General features: G+C 39.1%; 5 protein-coding genes and 1 pseudogene across 8 annotated transcripts; 3 read left to right on the plus strand and 3 right to left on the minus strand.

Moving 5' to 3' along the window:
- Window positions 1-2378: 2378 nt before the first annotated feature.
- LOC126624440 (stigma-specific STIG1-like protein 3) lies at window positions 2379-3135 on the minus strand. The gene has a single exon (XM_050293502.1). The coding sequence runs from the start codon at window positions 2997-2999 to the stop codon at window positions 2517-2519; it is 483 nt and encodes a 160-aa protein (XP_050149459.1). The 5' UTR covers window positions 3000-3135; the 3' UTR covers window positions 2379-2516.
- A 680-nt stretch (window positions 3136-3815) lies between these two features.
- Window positions 3816-5814, plus strand: LOC126624018 (cytochrome b561 and DOMON domain-containing protein At3g25290-like). 2 transcript variants are annotated; one of them, XM_050293014.1, is made up of 3 exons: window positions 3816-4118; window positions 4253-4507; window positions 5487-5814. In XM_050293014.1, the coding sequence occupies exons 1-3, from the start codon at window positions 3951-3953 to the stop codon at window positions 5736-5738; spliced, it is 675 nt and encodes a 224-aa protein (XP_050148971.1). In that variant the 5' UTR covers window positions 3816-3950; the 3' UTR covers window positions 5739-5814. The 2 variants fall into 2 exon arrangements, with proteins under 2 accessions (XP_050148971.1, XP_050148972.1); XM_050293015.1 differs by having other exon boundaries at window positions 4021-4118; window positions 4278-4507.
- Window positions 5815-6303: 489 nt separating this feature from the next.
- LOC126623456 (uncharacterized) lies at window positions 6304-8391 on the plus strand. 2 transcript variants are annotated; one of them, XM_050292371.1, is made up of 7 exons: window positions 6304-6735; window positions 6831-6897; window positions 7038-7084; window positions 7416-7503; window positions 7731-7864; window positions 7958-8056; window positions 8143-8391. In XM_050292371.1, exons 1-7 carry the CDS (start codon window positions 6319-6321, stop codon window positions 8221-8223), a joined length of 933 nt encoding a protein of 310 aa, XP_050148328.1. In that variant the 5' UTR covers window positions 6304-6318; the 3' UTR covers window positions 8224-8391. The 2 variants fall into 2 exon arrangements, with proteins under 2 accessions (XP_050148328.1, XP_050148326.1); XM_050292369.1 differs by having other exon boundaries at window positions 7731-8056.
- Window positions 8392-8393: 2 nt separating this feature from the next.
- Window positions 8394-10048, plus strand: LOC126623457 (pentatricopeptide repeat-containing protein At4g04370-like; annotated as a pseudogene).
- On the minus strand, window positions 10032-13429 carry LOC126623455 (glycosyltransferase BC10-like). Of its 2 annotated transcripts, none has more exons than XM_050292367.1 (11): window positions 13182-13429; window positions 12786-13074; window positions 12566-12682; window positions 12063-12163; window positions 11889-11960; window positions 11663-11744; window positions 11339-11419; window positions 11120-11161; window positions 10963-11022; window positions 10638-10787; window positions 10032-10563 (listed from the first exon to the last, which is right to left on the minus strand). In XM_050292367.1, exons 1-11 carry the CDS (start codon window positions 13412-13414, stop codon window positions 10384-10386), a joined length of 1407 nt encoding a protein of 468 aa, XP_050148324.1. In that variant the 5' UTR covers window positions 13415-13429; the 3' UTR covers window positions 10032-10383. The 2 variants fall into 2 exon arrangements, with proteins under 2 accessions (XP_050148324.1, XP_050148325.1); XM_050292368.1 differs by having other exon boundaries at window positions 12786-13078; window positions 13182-13330.
- Window positions 13430-14904: 1475 nt separating this feature from the next.
- Window positions 14905-15511, minus strand: LOC126621623 (leucine--tRNA ligase, chloroplastic/mitochondrial-like). Its single transcript, XM_050290159.1, has 2 exons — window positions 15309-15511; window positions 14905-15203 (listed from the first exon to the last, which is right to left on the minus strand). The coding sequence occupies exons 1-2, from the start codon at window positions 15498-15500 to the stop codon at window positions 14961-14963; spliced, it is 435 nt and encodes a 144-aa protein (XP_050146116.1). The 5' UTR covers window positions 15501-15511; the 3' UTR covers window positions 14905-14960.
- Between the last annotated feature and the right edge of the window lie 1969 nt (window positions 15512-17480).

Below are 17480 nucleotides of genomic sequence, written 5' to 3' on the forward strand. Positions count from 1 at the left end.
GTCCCGATTTCGTTATGTATTTCAACGATATCGAAGATTGATAACATTATTTTTTAAACTACAATATATAACTCAAGTAAACAGAATGCATTCCTTCGCTAGCAGGTCTTCGGCCGGCCCATCTTGTAGTCTTCGGTTAGTAATCTTGTACTCTCGACCGGCTCGAATCACTACGTTATCCATGTCCCGGCTTCCGGCAAATCCATCAGGAGTACAGATAACTTGGCCTTATTTGTAACAATCACACATATTCTTAACTATATATAAAATTATGTTTTAAGTTTTTAATTAAGCATAACTGCAGAGCCCATAGACGCATAAGCTTCCCGCTGGGCACCTGTTGTCGCACTTGCCACAATGTCTCTCATCCACAGAGGGATACACACAACTCCCTTTGCAGCACAGTCCTGAATAGTTACACTTTCTTCCACACATTCCACAGTTATGTTTATCAGTCATCACATTGACGCATTTTTTGTTGCAGCAGTAAGGTCCTGGGCTGCCCATTGCCCAGCAAATTCTTGGACTCCTCTCACAAGTTATCCTTGGTCGATGTCGATGCCCTACAAACTCGTGCAAACCAAGAAACCGACTGATAGTACAACTAGGGTTTTGTGATTTGGTGTTACCATGTGTCTCTTTAATAGTTGGAGTTGCTGAGGAGAAAATGGCTATGTCCGCTATCAACACCAATGTGAACAAAAACTTGGGCAGTTTCATGGACATAACTATAGTGCAAATTACTTAGGACCGAAAACAAAGGGCAAATTAATATGTGAGGAAGGCAGAGAGAGAAAGCGAGAAATTTTAGATGTGATAAAAAGCAAGGGGTCCTGGAACTACTTATAGAGATTCAGCTGTACTGAATTTACTTGTTGTCAAGATTTTAAAAAGATAAGTCTCAATCTACGATTATACTGTCTTTCAATTTGTATTACCGTCAACATCATAGGTATAAGAGTTTTTATCATAAAAAAAATATCATTGTAGTTATGTGGAACCACACAAAATAAAGTATATTTAATTTTGTCAATTTTTGAGGTGAAATTCTTGTATTCTTCAAGACCTAAAAGAGTTCTTCATCATCCAAAAACGAATTAGGAAAAATAACATATATGAAGACATGCATGTGTATTAATTGTCAGCCGTTATGATATGGGATCTTTATCAAGGGACTAGGACTAGACTCGGTGACTCGGGTAGGGGATGTCACGTTCCCCATTGATGCCAAAATTCCAATGTGAGATGGAAAATGGTGAAAAGAGAAGAATCACATGTCGATCATGTGGGTGTATTGACTAATTAAAACTAGGAATTGAGGATACTATTCGGCAATATATATATATATATATATATATATATATTTACTTTGGTTTGTGCCTAACATTAGGAATTGAGGATACTATTTGGCCCTATATATACACACACTTTAGTCACGAACATCTTGATTGAAGATAGATCCAGTTAGTTGATTTACTATTCAATTGTAATACATTGAGGATAGTTAACTTTTCAAGTTGCTTGTGCGGGACACTTTTTTTTTCTTCTACTAGATTGAAATCTTCGGTAAGGTTTTTATCAAGGCTCATTTGTGCACCCTATCCTCAACTATGTACGTATTCCCTATCATTCAATGAATATCGTATCGTTTATCCAAAAAAAAAAAAAAACTTTTAGGAATTGAGTAATGTTACACTTACCATATTTGTACTATCTCTCTAATAGAGGTATACTCGCTAACAAATGTGGATCTCATCTCCATTAGACCGGTTCCATATCTCCCCCCGAATTTCATCAGTCCCAGGCTCAAGTGCCTGAAAGAGATGGTACAAATAAGGTATGAAAAATATAGTAAGAGTAGCATTTTTGTTTTCATTATAATTATATAATTATAGAAAGAAACTAAATTCAAAGCAAGTTAACTTGATTGCATTAGGGGTAAGCGACTGCGTGTTCAGTAAAGAAGCAACAACAAGATACTGCGTACCTTCCCTAAGCACATGAAAATAACGACTTTGCAGCAAATTATATGCACATAGCAATACAACAAGGGAATTGCACTTTTCAATCACTAGCTAGTTAGATTATGGAACAAGTATATATATCATTTATTGCTCTTGAAAAATGTGATATTTGTTTGACATAATTTTGTTGCCGGACGATTCCCTTCTTGATGGAGGATTTCTGATGGGCGGGATTGAAGTACAATTAACAATAAAATAGAAAGTGTAGATACACACCACGCTTGCATGGTCAATGTTTCCGTGTACCTGAAACAGTGTCTCATGACTGTATTATTTTATTCAAATTACAATATGAGAATTTTGTTTTTTTGCATATGAGTTACTTTGAAACCATTAATTGCAATGGTTTTACAATAACAATAATAATGCTTTAGGTCATATAAATATAAGAATAATTTTTCTCTCTTTACATATAATTTGTCATAATTAATATGACAGAATAAATGTATAGCAGTTTACTCAAATGTATAGCAGTAGTATACTGTGAAATAATCATGCATAATGGCACATCCCATAAACACAGAAGTCTCCCTTCTTGCATTTCTGATTGCACCCACCACAATGCCTCTTGTCAAACGATGCATTGACGCACTTGCCCCTGCAACAAATCTCTGTGTACTTGCATCTGTAGCCGCAAATCCCACAGTTGTACCGATCAGTCTTCACGTCAACACATTTCTTCTTGCAGCAGTCTGGCCCCAGGCTGTTCTTCGCACGACAAACCCTAGGAAAGTTGTCGCAATTATAACTGGGCAGTGGTATATTTTTATGATGATTATAAAGAAAACGGCTCACTCCTCTTAGAGAAGTAGTTGCTTCTTCTTCATCTGGTATTTCAGGAAATTTAGTTGCTTCTGTTTCAGTACTTGTCTGCATTTCCACGTCTTCGATATGATCATCGCGGAAAATTTCAGCTCCAACAATGGCCATTGCTGCTAGGAGGGTAAAGAAGATGTTCATCAACTTCATGGCCATGACTAAATTAGAAGCTAGTGATTTTCCTTTCTTTTTTTTTTTTTTTTTGGGGGTAGGAGCTTAGGAGGTACTTAACAGGAATCAATGTGACATTGGGTTTTATAGTAACATTAGGGAGGGGGGGGGGGGGAGTTGACAATTGGAAACTGAATGTACAAGTCTTGCTTTATTTGTATGGTGCACTAATGGTCTCAATTCAAAAGGCTACTTACAAATTACTGAAAATCTTCTATGAAGAAATCAATAGATTGGGCATAAAGAAAAGTTGCCCTTCCATTGATTCTGTATCCCAACCATAAGAGAAAATTTTCAGTGTCCCGTAAACACAGTCCGATGCACCAAGTATCATAAAATAATTGGTTAGAAACTTTTTTATTCAGATTTTCAACTATTATCACACTTGGTGTACCGTACCGTGTTCTCAGAACACTGAAAAATCTCTCCAACCATAAAGTCTAAGTAAAAGAACATAAAAATTGCAAAACCGACCCTTTTTCTCACTTTCACAGTTTCACATCAATGATAGATTTATGTAATATTTAATTTAACCCCATGATGAAACTGAAACCCTCATGTTGCAATTTGAAAAGTAAACTAAGCCCAGAAAAATTGCATCTTAGTATCAAACATTTAAAAAGAAAAAGGGAGCAGGGAAAATAAAGATGGGAATAAAATCTGATTTTTCCTACTTCCACTAAAACAAGCCAAACATGATTCCCTAATTTGCAAAGAAAAGCACATATTCTCAACTGCCAACACTACTTAAGAAAAAATTTCAAGCTACAAAACAGTTTCATATCTTAAGTCGTATACAATTCTACTTACAGACTTCTATAATATGTGAAATTAGTATATTTTCTTTTTTTAGGATTTTTCTCATTACTTTGTTATCACTTCAAAAAATTGACAGATTCACCACCCCTCAAACAACTTTTGCTTGAGAGAGAGAGCATGATAAGTTATCCAAGCCTGATTATCCTCAGTTTTATTATTTTTCCTCTCCCTTCATCATGCAATCACCAAGGGAACACTCATAGCCCTGCAGAGATTGAAGTCACAGCACATCTAAGAACATGGCGAGCTCAACATCCTTCTCCTTTTCAGCATCACCTAAGAAATGTAAGCTTGGTTTAAGGCTTAAACGTTTTCATTAGAGTCATTTATTTGTATAACTAGCATCTCTACTCGCGCCATTTATTTTTTATCTCGCGGCCATTTTTCTATGCCCATTTTAATGAAGAAATTATTGACAGACGCATGGGGTTCTAAATATTATAGGATGGGGGACTTTGTTGCCGATGGGAGCAATAGCTGCAAGGTACTTCAGAAAATATCCATTTAAGTGCAAGGAATGGTATTCAGTTCACATAATGTGTCAAACCGGTGGATCCGTTGTAGGCACAGTTGGATGGCTTATTGGTATGTTGCTTGGACATTCTTCAAAGGGACACAGTAACAAAACGCATCGCACTCTTGGGATTATTATATTTACATTCACCGCCATACAAGTAAGTCTCAAACTCCTTGTAGTTGATTAAATTAAGGGTTGTGTTGAAATTAATAAGATAGTCATGTGTCTTTCTAACTCAATGCGTTATTATCATGTAATTAGAAAGATAGATGCATGTATGTATGAAATCGATTGTTAGACCATTTTTATCAAATTTAACTGTTCGGGAGTTCTAGTATTGGACCGCTAATTTAAGATTTTTGTGTTTAATTTTATTTGTTGGGTTTTGTCCTCAGGGCCGGCCCTAAGAATTTGGGGGTCCTAAGTGAGCCTTTGAAGTGGGGCCTTAGAGTTCTCTAACCCCTAACTCTTTGTACATTAATATGTATAAAAAAAATCGCTAAATACATGAAAAAATCTATATCTACATCAAACATCATTAAAATTTAATATTAGAATAATAAAGATACACAAATATTACTTAAATTTTACATGTCTCCCGTTTTTAGATGTCAATGTACTAATTAAGTTACATAATCTAATTTTCAACATTTTATGTACAAAACAGGTTTGTTGTTTTTTATCAAGTAATTATATAAAAAAAAATTGAATCTTACAAATGTTGTGCTCAGCCCAATATGCTATTGTATCTAGACAAGACTTAAAGTCTGTAAACTTCTTATTTGAACAGACACAAATTTTATAATATGTATATATATAACAAATAAATAAAAATTATGGGGCCTCCGGAGTGGGTGCCCTAGGAGGCCGCCTACTTCGGCTACCCTCAGGGGCGGCTGTGTTCGTCCCATTCTGTACCAAATAAGCATGTACAGTTTACCTATATCTCGAGTTTGTATATGATAATATATATGTGAAGGGTGATCGAAGAAATGAGTCAGAATTATGATAAGCTAATGATTTAGTTCTCTCATAAATTGTAACCCAAATAAAGAGATCAATACTATTGTCGGAAGGGGTCGAGTCAAATGTGAGTAGCTTCGAGAATTAACGATACATTTTCTATGGTTTTGCAGATGCTTGCCATGTTTTGGCGACCTAAGCAGCAGGAAGAAAAAGGATTTTCCAATAAGTACGTGAAGATATGCCATCATCTTTTAGGCTACGCTCTAATTGCTCTAACTATAGCAAACATATTTGAAGGAATCAAAAATCAAGCTCATCCTCCAAATTGGAAATGGCCTTATGTCGCAATACTTTGTGTTTTAGGTGTTACTGCTTTAGGGTTAGAAATTTTCAAATGGATTAAATTGAAATTAATGCATTAGGCAGTGGATATCAACAGCAATATGTACACTTCTCCTTGATCACTCTACAATTAATTTAATTTTTATATTTTGTTCATTTTCAAGTAAGGGATATACAAGCAAATTCCCACATGAATTCGTCTGCCTTTATCTGTTTTAATGGTATAAACGAGGAAGCCAACGAAGGTTTGTTGAATTGGTAAGAATTGTTCTCTTCGCTAAAGCAGGGTTAGGTTCAAGCTCTGCTGCGAGCAATCCCTCTTGGTGACTAATCTGTAAAAACCAAAAAAGGGGCTATAACCCCTCTGTAAGTCCTTAAAGAAATCTTGTGCTATGCCCTGGTCCTGGGATGGGGCAACCCTCCCTCCCCCTAAGCTTCGAATACCAAAAAAAAATGCTATGAACAAGGAACAAGAATCAAAGAGAAATCTTTGAAATGAGAAATTTTTCATTGTTGTGTCTGGAATATGGATGATACACGTGTTACTTCAAAAAGCATTTGTCCTCAGAAATTTATTGAGAAAAGAAATCCAACAAACTAAATCTGGGCCATAAACTCAAGGCCCAAGCCTCAAATTTTGGGCCGGTCATAAAACTTGGGATGGTTCAAATCTCCGACGTCGTAGCGTCTTCGTTTTCAATCCGCACCTTCTGGCGCTCCAGTCAGCAATGGCAACCGCGAGTCTTTAAGCTTCCACGCCAGATGCAATGGCAGTGTAATCGCAATTCGCAACCCGACAATCTGGAGAAGGCGGAGAGAGAAAACGAACCCGAAGGAGAGGAGCAACCAGGCATGGCCAGCTCCGCCGCAATCGACGGTGTCGCAGCGGCGGCGCTCCGCTCGGTGCTGCAGCGCATCCAGAAGGCAGCCGAAAAATCAGCGCGCAAAGCCCAAGACATCCGAGTGGTGGCGGTGAGCAAGACGAAACCAGTCTCCCTGCTCCGCCAAGTGTACGAGGCTGGCCATCGCTGTTTCGGCGAAAACTACGTCCAAGAAATCGTCGAGAAAGCTCCTCAGGTATAAAACTTCTGCCTCTCTCTCTCTAAAGAGCTTTGGGCAACCTATTTGTACTGAAAGAGATTGAATTTTTGGTGATCGTCTGCGCGGTGCAGCTTCCGGAGGACATTGAGTGGCATTTCATTGGGAATTTGCAGAGCAATAAAGTAAAACCCCTTCTAAGTATGATTATTTGCTCTTTCTCCAATCATGGTTGTTGTCAATTTGCTTGAATTTCATACCTTTAAGCCTTTTTTCGGTAATCCGTTTGTTGTACAAAAGCAATCAGCAGTTTTGGTTTGATTTTTATGTAAATTGTGCAGCCGGAGTACCAAACCTTGCAATGGTAGAGAGTGTGGACGATGAGAAGGTAGACACTTATTCTGCTATCTTCATTTTCTGTGCGTTGTATGCAAACTTACTTTTCAGTTTCGGGTGATGGATCTCGAGAAATTCAATGGCATTTTGTATTAGTTACGGGATTCTAGTAAAGATTGTACCTTTTTTTTTTGTCATTCGTTCTGTGTTGTATCATATTACCTTTAGTTACTTATGGTTGGGGCAATTCAAGTGTAGCTGCCATTGTTAATTGTCCGTAATTGGGGAAGCTCGTGTTTTTCTTAGCGATAATCATGTTCAGCAGTTATGACACTGAGCCGCTTGGTTGGTTTTAAGTTTACTCCACCTTGTATGTTGTGCAGATTGCTAATCGTCTTGATCACGTGGTTGGCAGCATCGGGAGAAAGCCTTTGAGGGTCTTAATCCAAGTGAACACCAGTGGAGAAGAATGTAAGTTAACTAGATGTGTCATATGAGCCAACCCTTTTCTGAGATATAGTGGGAGATGCATGCTTGTGGAGTATTGCGGTTTATGCTTGCATGGTTATCCGTTGTACTTTTTGTATTCGTTTTATTCATTATCAAATGTTTGCCGATAATCCATGTCTTCCGTATGTTAGTCATTTGTTCTTTATTGTTTTGAGATAATATCTGATCTCCGTAAAATACTGTTATAGCAAAATTTGGTGTTGAGCCCTCTGGATGTGTGGAGCTCGCAAAGCATGTAACTTCGGGTTGTCCAAACCTTGAGTTTTGTGGTCTAATGACAATTGGGATGCTAGATTATACTTCTACACCGGAAAACTTTAAGGTGATGCTCCAACAAACTACATGTAAATCTTTCTCCGAAGTTTCAGTTCCTCGGGTTTATTGGCAATTCTCAAATCAACCTGTTTGTTGTCAGACGTTGGCGAACTGCAGAACTGAGGTTTGCAAGGCACTCGGAATACCAGAGGAGCAATGTGAGCTTTCAATGGGCATGTCTTCGGATTTTGAGCTAGCGGTAAGGACTAAGCTTTCGTAATATGTTTTCACTACACACACCAGTGAAATTTTCTCACTAAATGGAAAAACTTGATGGTTTTGCAGATCGAAATGGGGAGCACAAACGTGAGAATTGGATCGACAATATTCGGGCCGAGAGAATATCCAAAGAAACAATCAAATTAGCTGGACAAACTTGATTCATGTTCTTGTAATTTTATGCCGCGATTTTGGAAAATTGTAGTAAGAGTTCTATGCCATTTGATGGCTGGACATGCAAATCAAACTGTACCTTGTAACTTGAACAGATGAAATCGAATAATATAAATCTCGATTAATATTTGGTTACACAAAGGATGAGTAGAACTACTCAAAACTCTTTGTTTTCTAAGAACTTCTTAGTTATGAACAAGCTGAACAGCTCTTTCTTAAACCACCTGAAACCGCCACTGCAATCTGCCCCAACTGCCACCACCAAAACTTTCAACACTGTCATCAACCGCCTCTCATCCCAAGGCTCTCACCATGAAGTCCTTTCCACGTACTCCTTCATGCTCGAAACCAACACACCTCCGGATACCTACTCCTTCCCTGATCTTCTCAAAGCTTGCACCTCCTTATACCTCTCTGTATGGCCTCTCGTTCCACCAATGCATCGTCGTTAATGGGTTCTCTTTGGATGCCTACATTGCTTCTTCTCTGATAAACTTTTACGCCAAATTTGGACACGCCCAAAATGCACGCAAGGTTTTCAACGTAATGCCCCACAGAAATTTTGTTCCCTGGACTTCCATTATCGGATGCTATTCGTGTGCCGGAAATGTTGGAATTGCGTTTGAGATGTTTAGTGAGATACGGCGTGAAGAAGTTCAGCCCAGTTCAGTTACTCTGGTAAGCTTGATCTCTGGAGTTTCAGAGCTGGTTTATTTGCAGTGTTTGCATGGTTGTGCAGTATTATATGGTTTTGAGTCTGACATTACTTTGGCGAATTCAATGTTGAATGTGTATGGTAAATGTGGAAGAGTTGAAGATGCTAGAGACTTATTTGAGTATACGAATGCAAGAGACATAGTTTCATGGAATTCCTAGATTTCAAGCTATTCCCAGGCTGAAATATCGGAGAAGTATTCCGGCTTTTGTATACGATGAGAGTTGAAGAAATGGAGCCTGATAAACAGACGTATGCATACGCTGTGTCCGTGGCTGCCACGCAGAGTAACTTGAAATTGGATTCCCACGTCGAAACAGCGCCCACGGTTATGCACTTGAAGTTTGAAGTGCAGGAACATTGACCTTGCATTTCATATCTTCGAAGGGACGACGAATAAGGATGTGGTTCTGTGGACGGCCATGATGTCTCTCAGATGTTAGAATCAAGAACAGCGCCGTCCAGTGCCACCATAGCTAGTGCTCTTGCAGCTTGTGCGCAACTGGGTTCTTTTGATATGGGAACCTCGGTTCATGGTTATGTGCTGAGGCAAGGAATGAGGCTAGACATCCCAGCCCTGAACTCCCTTGTTACAATGTATGCAAAGTGCGCGCGTTTGGAGCAGAGTCAGTGCTGTTTTTGAAAGGATGGGCATTGTTGATCTTCTCAGTCGAGCTGGACTGGTGGAAGAGGCATATGACTTCTACAAGAGGGTTTTTCCAGAGCCAGCGGTTGATGTCTTGGGCATACTTCTTGACGCTTGTCAGACAAAGGGTAATGAGGAACTGGGGAACATCATTGCCGGAGAAATTTTGATGCTGAGACCTGGGGATGCCGGAAACTACGTGCAATTGGCACATAGCTACGCTTCGATGAACAGATGGGATGGCGTTGGCGAGGTGGGGGCAAATGAGGTCTCACGGCTTGAAGAAACTCCCGGGCTGGAGTTCTGCTGAGTTGCACGGGACGATCACTACATTCTTTACAGATCACAATGCAAATCCTCAATTTGATGACATCGTATCGATATTGAAAATGTTAAGCAAGGGAACGAGGAAACCAAGCATTGACAACGAGAGTTGAATGATTAATTTCGGAACTCGTTAACTACATTCTTTATGGGTCACAACAGAAATCCATGACATTCAATTCCGCTGGAGCTTACAGAACGAAAATTTAACCGGATACACTCGAAGATATCCAATTCCTATCATCTCTCTTACAAGAGTAAACTCATCATCTTTGAACAAAGATGATCAGCCGCATCGACCAACCTTTCTTCTGCACTTGGTATCGAAATCTGTCGTGTGGGTGAGTATGGTATCTGTAAACCTCTAGTGGGCTTTCTACTTTGCCCAGATTATAGTTTGTGTCATCTAACAGTCAGTGAGCTTCGGTAAGAACTTGCAAGTATATGATCATGGTGGCGGATTTAACAGTGCAGAGGTATCAAATTGACCGACTACTCCCCCGCTAAGAAGGCGCATGGCAGCTCCCGGTGAGAATTTCCTTGCGAATAAGAAACAAGGAACGTATGTTGAATTGACACGACACCATTCTGTCCGGTATTCTGTCTCATAGTATACGTGGTTGACATCCTGCCGGAAAAGAAAAAAGTCAGAACGACGAAGCCAGAATGGAAAACAAATGAAGAAAATAATCATAATGTTACCTTTATTTCTTTTATTTTTTTAGGCGCCGCATTTGCGTGGTTGAAAGTCATAGGATGCCAGCCTTTACTCTCGGTTTTAGTTGCAGCAGAATTGTTCCACAACGAATAGGTTAATGTCCTTCGCTCAAGTTCGCCTTCAAGCTCACTCATCTAGCAAATTAAGACATAAAAAAAGGTAACATGATCGCGCTTAGAAACTCTCGAACTAGTGACAGTTAAAGTAATTCATAGAAAGCCATTTCAACAAACAGAGAAACAGAAACCTTGATACCATAAGACATTTAGCAAAGATAGAAAAGGAAGAACAAGAACATCTATAGCTTACCGCAAGCAGTGTCTGCACGTAGTGTTCATCTGGGATACAGTTGTGCTGCTTCTGAAGTTTCTGCATTTGGTATTTAAGTCAACATCAGAATCTAAGATCACTCACTTGAAAGAGAAAACTACACGATTTTGGATATGCCAGAACCTATCACACTTACAAGATTCAGCTTCCCCTTTCTGACATCCACAGGCGGGCGACGCTGCAAAGTAAGAAGCAATGAAGTGTTTTCTTTGTTGATATAAACAAAGCGAGAAATTTTGTAATTTGTTAACAATTTGATAAGAATGATCGTAATTTGATAAGAAAGCTTCATAACAGAACATAAAGACGAGAAGACAACCCTAAATGCCAAACCCTAAACTGCTTGATTGCGTACCTTGCAAAAACTTTTGAACACTGGAAGAACAACATCATCGTCCACAAGGACTTCTGCATGGCTTCGTACCAAAGCAATCCACTGAAATTGCCCATCCAATTCAAATTAGAGCATAATCATGAATGCATATCACATAATACTATAAATGAGAATCCCTACAAACCAGACACAGAACAATAATCATTATCATGATGATGATTACGATAATAGCTAAACAAGTGAAGCACTGTTGAAGACGACTGACTTGACTTAACAAAGGACTCTGTATCCCAAAAAGAGGTACTTTTCACCATTTTCATACAAAAGTTTAAAACAGATAATAACCTGGGATCCTTTTCGCCATTTTTCTTTTGGTATGTAAGGTGACATTTTAGGATTGTAGCGGCCCTCCTTTACGTCAAGAAAGCTACAACATAAACAGACTGAATAAGACACTTGAGATTTCTCAACTCAGAACTTGAAATTACATTTGAAACTTTGCTAACAGACATTTAACCATCTACAACTTATCAGTGCTTAGCACCTCAAAAGTGAAAGCCCCTGCATCTACCTGTCCACAAAACTCCTACGAGAAGCCATCATATAACTGTATACATAGCTGAAGTTGTACAAAGGAACACAACTGCAGTGCAAAAAGTAAGAAAGTTAGATAGGTAGTGCACCATATGAAACTCCTCTTCTGCAAATGGAAAAACGGTTATACAATTACGCCAAGAATATTAACCTATCAGAAAGGAGTATAAATCTTTGATTTGCGGGATCCCCAAGAGCTGTTGCAAACAACAGCCTCTCCGCTTCGATCATACTCGATTCTCCCCAACCCACCTGCATTGTGTGACCACCAGTTCGGATTCAGCACAAGTAGGCAACAAGACTACATTGCAAAAACCTGATTTCGAAGCAAATAATTCCTTCGAACTAAATTTGGATCATTTTGAAAATATTTGAGCAGTATTTTGTCCAAAATTTCAATTATTGAATGTTATAATCTATAAGGCAACTATTACCACATCACAGAATTGATTACCAACTCTTTAGACTGCCTTAATTTCCTTTTTAATTCCCTTCATTTTCCGAGCAAACAAACAGGGAACATGAAGAAATAAAGAAAGTTTCGAACTTTTTGCAATTTTTATTTAAAAAAAAACTGATAGAACGAACTTCAAAATTAATACTTTTTCCGTTTCATTTTCTCAGCAACCAAACAGAAGCTAAACGAGCAACTACCTGTATGCTATTCGTCAATTGACGGCCGTAAAAGAAATGAGACCGCGTCGTCGACCCATCGAACACAAAACCAGGCGCCGAGTGAATGTAAATCGAAAAATTCGGCGCTTCAGCATTCTGCGAAATTCACACACAACTCTCGATCACTTTCCCGAGAAAGTCCAAGAAAACTGAGACGGAAAAACAAAAAAAAAATTGTACAAAAGTAAAGAGATTAAACCTCGAAGAAGCTGCCCCAGAGAAAATCGAGCGGGAGGCTACGGCGGGCGAGGAAAAGGAACGCGATCTTCGGAGTGCCGGTGAAGCTTCTGCCGTGGCGGGAAATTCGAGATCTCGCTACGACCAACGAAGACGGAGAGGAGGAAATGAGGTCGGGCTGCGAGTGGAGCCGGAACAAGGCCCATACGCAAAGCGCGACGGAGAGGACGATCACCAGCTTCCAGCTCAACCTGATGACGTGGCGCGCCGGGATCGGCGGTGACTTCTTCATCGTCATCATCGTCATCGTCCTTCCTTCAATTAATTGAAAATTACATGAAATATATCAAAATTAACAGAAATTACGAGCTCAATTGAAAATCAAAATGAGGGAGAGGGAGAGAGAGGGAGAGAGTACATTGAAGGGTTGAATTCGGAGGAGGAGAGGAGAGGAGGAGCATTTGAATTTTCAAATAGTAGGAAGAGGAGGAGAGGGGAGGGGGTGCGCTGGGTGCGCTGCTGGGTGTGTGAATTTTGGAGTTTTATGTGGGGCTTCGGAGAGAAAGAGGGAGAAGGTGGACTCCTCTGCTGGACTCTGTCAGCGGACAATGATGACAAGTGTGGAGTCTCTGATTTCCGCGCCGTGATCATGGCCGTACGACTCGTGAGAGGGTGGGTCCCACATGGGAAGGGACAGGGGCGGTTGGATTCTTCTTTAAACGGCACCGCGTTGCCACTTTTGGTTGTAAAGCTAAAAGAGGTTTTCAGCGTACGCCATGAAAGCATTCAAAAAGAGCGTAATTTTATTGTCTGACTGACCGACGAATTAGGTGGCATGTTCAACCAAGCTCATTAAAAAAATTCTTGTGCTCGTCAGTCAGATCAAATTGATTGTCTAACTCACTCACAAAGAAATGAGTCATTCTGTTTGGATGTCATTTTAGACAAACTTGAATATAAGAATCTCAGTCTTTTGTGAGCGAGTTGTTGAGCTCATATGATTTGATTGGTGAGCTTAAAAATTGATTACCAACTCGAAACGGTAGCACCCCTTGTATCCTACGTGAGATTGCTATTAGTCACATTATTGTTTCACAACCTCATCCTGTTTCGCAAAATTTTTATAACTCTAGTGATTAAAAACAACGTAACATGTTGAATATAAAACAGAGAATAAGAAAAGTGCATATATCACATTCAAACACATTCAAACCAAAACTGATCATTGTTTTAGATTGAACATTGCTTAAGTAGTACTTGTAGCACCCACATTGTCCTCGATAGTTTTTTTAGTCGCAACGTATCAATCAGAAGGGCAAGAAATCATGAGTCAAAACTCAAAAGTTTGTCGGTTGTTCACCATTTGAATTACCAATTGAGAATATTTGTCTCCTAATCAGTTTTAAAAATTCTCACATTACGTTGTTTAGGTCCTGCTTAAGTGTTATGCAATTGACCATCGCTCTAATTAATTTCTAGGCTTTTGAAAATTAAGAACTGATGCATAGACCTGCTTAGGCACACGCCTAACCCGTCCAAATCTACCAAGTCACCTGCCTAGGTCGTGACTCTCACTTAAACAGTAAATAGATAACTTTCATTTTACATTTTATTTTTTTTCAACAAATTGTAAGAGACTTGTTGAATACTTAGATGAACACACATTATATGCTTGTTCCCATGTTTTCATTATGTTCTAATACTTTATAATCTATATGTTATTTTATTTTACAATTTATGTATCCTATGTTTTTCACGCATATAATATATAATAAATTTACTTAAATCCGCCTAGTCGTCAAAGCACTAGACCTCAATCTGTCACTTGACTAGCATCTAACGTCTTTTAAAACCTTGGATATGATACTGAACTTTTGAATACATTCTATGAATCGTTACTTTATTATTCGCACTATTATTTTTATAAATAAAGAAAAATTAATGACTCCGCCTATTTACATACATGTTGTTTTGCATCTAGGGCCCTCGAACGTGAGGGGCCTATCTGGGCAAGCCAGGGTCGTGTAACACAATTAGCTGTGCATTCCTTCTTCCCAAAACCTAGACCAAATTCTAGATTTCTAGGCTTCCGAAACGGGAAGGCATATGCAATCAAATGCAAAGCAGATAACGTCGGAGCTGTTTCTTCATGCAGTCGTCTGACTCGATCACCAATGCCGGCATGGGGCTGAAAGGATCATCGGACAGCCGCCTTGACGTTTCCACGGTCCAGAATAACATTCAAGATCTTGCTAGGAACAAAAATTCTCTTTTTAATTGACTTCCCATCCAGGTATTTGGAGAGTTTTTCATCTTGTGATGCAAGCTGGAAGGCATCCTCCTCCGAACAGGTCTCTTCAACCTGGATCGTACCCCTCGTCTTGCCGTTGATCTGAACTGGGAGGACACTAGTAGATTCCTTCAAGTAAGCAGGATCCGTCTGCATTTATAAGAACACAGGAAGTAATCAGCTAGTGATCTATATACCATTCGACATTCCTCGCACTGTATTACATCCTACACCATATTTCATGTGTAATCTCACCTTCGGAAAAGGCTCATATGCCAGAGATTCGGAGTGTCCCAAGCGAAACCAAAGCTCCTCAGCCATATGAGGTGCATATGGCGAGAGCAACAAAACAAATGCTTCAATGGTTTCATGTTTAACTATCTCAACGAGATGGAACATATATCGTTTAAATGGTTTCAAGGACTTTATTAATAACTGATATAACATAAATATAGTTAGAAGAGTATTATTGTAATTAGGTTATAAGGCTATATAAGGGATTATATAGCTATCATTTTCTTAAGTTCAGTTGTATACATTTCCTCTAATCAATCAATATAATCTATCTTGTTTCTCTGTATAGTCTTTCTCTTCCTCTGTACCAACTTCATCTTTTACAATGTAATTAATATGGTATAAGAGCCACCAGGCTCACGCCATAGCTTATGGTGGTTCCATTTCTTAGTAGTTTGCATTTTTTTTTCCTTCTCTTGTTTAGTTTCTCCTCAAATTTTCTTTAGATTTTCGACGCTTCCGCGATTGTTCAAGAAATTCCCAATTTTGCGAATGAAAAGCTCGTGTCTTTGGATTTAATTTTTGGGTTTCCTACATATGATGGATGTTGTGCTAGGATAGCACCAAACCTTATGGAACCAACTCAAGCTAACCCACAGGAAATTTATCAAATGAAAATGCAAGAACAAAATATAAAAGACACCAAGATTTTAACAAGGTTCCTCAACATTCAATGTAACTGGAGTACATCCTCGGAGCAGTAGGAGCTCACCCAATAATCCACTATCAACCAAATGGGAGTTTACAAAGTGTTGGCAATCTCACAACCCAAATAACCCAATACACTCAATAGCTCTCACACACCACAGAAACAAATAGAGAAAGAAATATAATGAATAATTTCTTCTATATACATATACCTCAAAGCTATTACAACAACAACAACTACCTTGGTGGATGATTACTAACCAAAAAGAGGAGCACTTTCTTCTTCTCTTCTAAGAGGGGCTACTCCACTTATATTTTTTCTTCTCTGTTTTCTGATGCACTCTTCTCTTCTCTTCTCCAAAGGCAACAACCCCATATTAAAAACCAAAACCCACGGGTGTTATGGCCAAAACAATTCACTTTAGACAAGGTGCCATGTTTTCCTCCCCAAAACATGGAAGGGACATAATTATGTTGTCTTTTTTCCTTTTGATTTGTTTAATAGCCACTTGGCCACTTGGCCACTTATTCAACAATCTCCACATTGGCCAAGTTCCGAAAAACGTCATGATAAGCCAACCAGCACAATTAACACACAACATCACTCCCAAACACTAGTAAGAGAACAACTCATGCCGAGCCAAATGCTCTAAAAAAAAACTCATACTGCTCAACGCCTTCTTTATATAGGCATAATGTGAGCCAAGTTCAAACAGTGAACAAACTTGGCTACACTAACAACCTTAGTCAACATATCAGCGGGGTTGTCTTTAGTTGGAATCTTCTGGAGAATGATTTCTCCTTCACCAACAATTTCACGAACAAAGTGATAACGCACATCTATGTGCTTGGTCCTCGCATGATGAACCTGATACTTAGCCAAATAAATGGCATTCTGACTATCACAATGTACCTCCACCTGCTTCTGATCAACCCTCAAATCTCTAATCAGCCCATGTATCCAAATGGCCTCCTTTATAGCTTCAGCAACTGCCATATATTCAGCCTCTGTAGTAGACAAGGCAACAGATGACTGCAAAATGGACCTCCAACAAACTGGTCCTTTAGCCATAGTAAACACATAACCTGTAGTAGACTTCATTCCATCCAGATCACCTGCATAATCTGAATCAACATAACCAATTGCAAAATGACCAATACCAGAGTCATCTCTATCAAAGCATAAACCAATATCTCGAGTACCATGGAGATATCTCAATATCCACTTAGCTGCTTGCCAATGCTCTTTACCTGGATTATGCATATATCGACTCACCATGCCAACTGCATGAGCAATATCCGGTCTAGAACATACCATTACATACATCAAACTACCAACCAAATTTGCATATGGTATATTTTTCATTTACAGCTTCTCTTTATCAGTTTTAGGACATTGTAGAGAACTCAATTTAAAATGAGGAGCCAAAGGGGTACTAACCGGTTTGGTTGAATCATGAACTCCAAACTTCCGGATCAACTTCT

Source organism: Malus sylvestris, chromosome 5 (genome assembly GCF_916048215.2).
Source record: "Malus sylvestris chromosome 5, drMalSylv7.2, whole genome shotgun sequence".
NCBI lineage: Eukaryota > Viridiplantae > Streptophyta > Magnoliopsida > Rosales > Rosaceae > Malus > Malus sylvestris.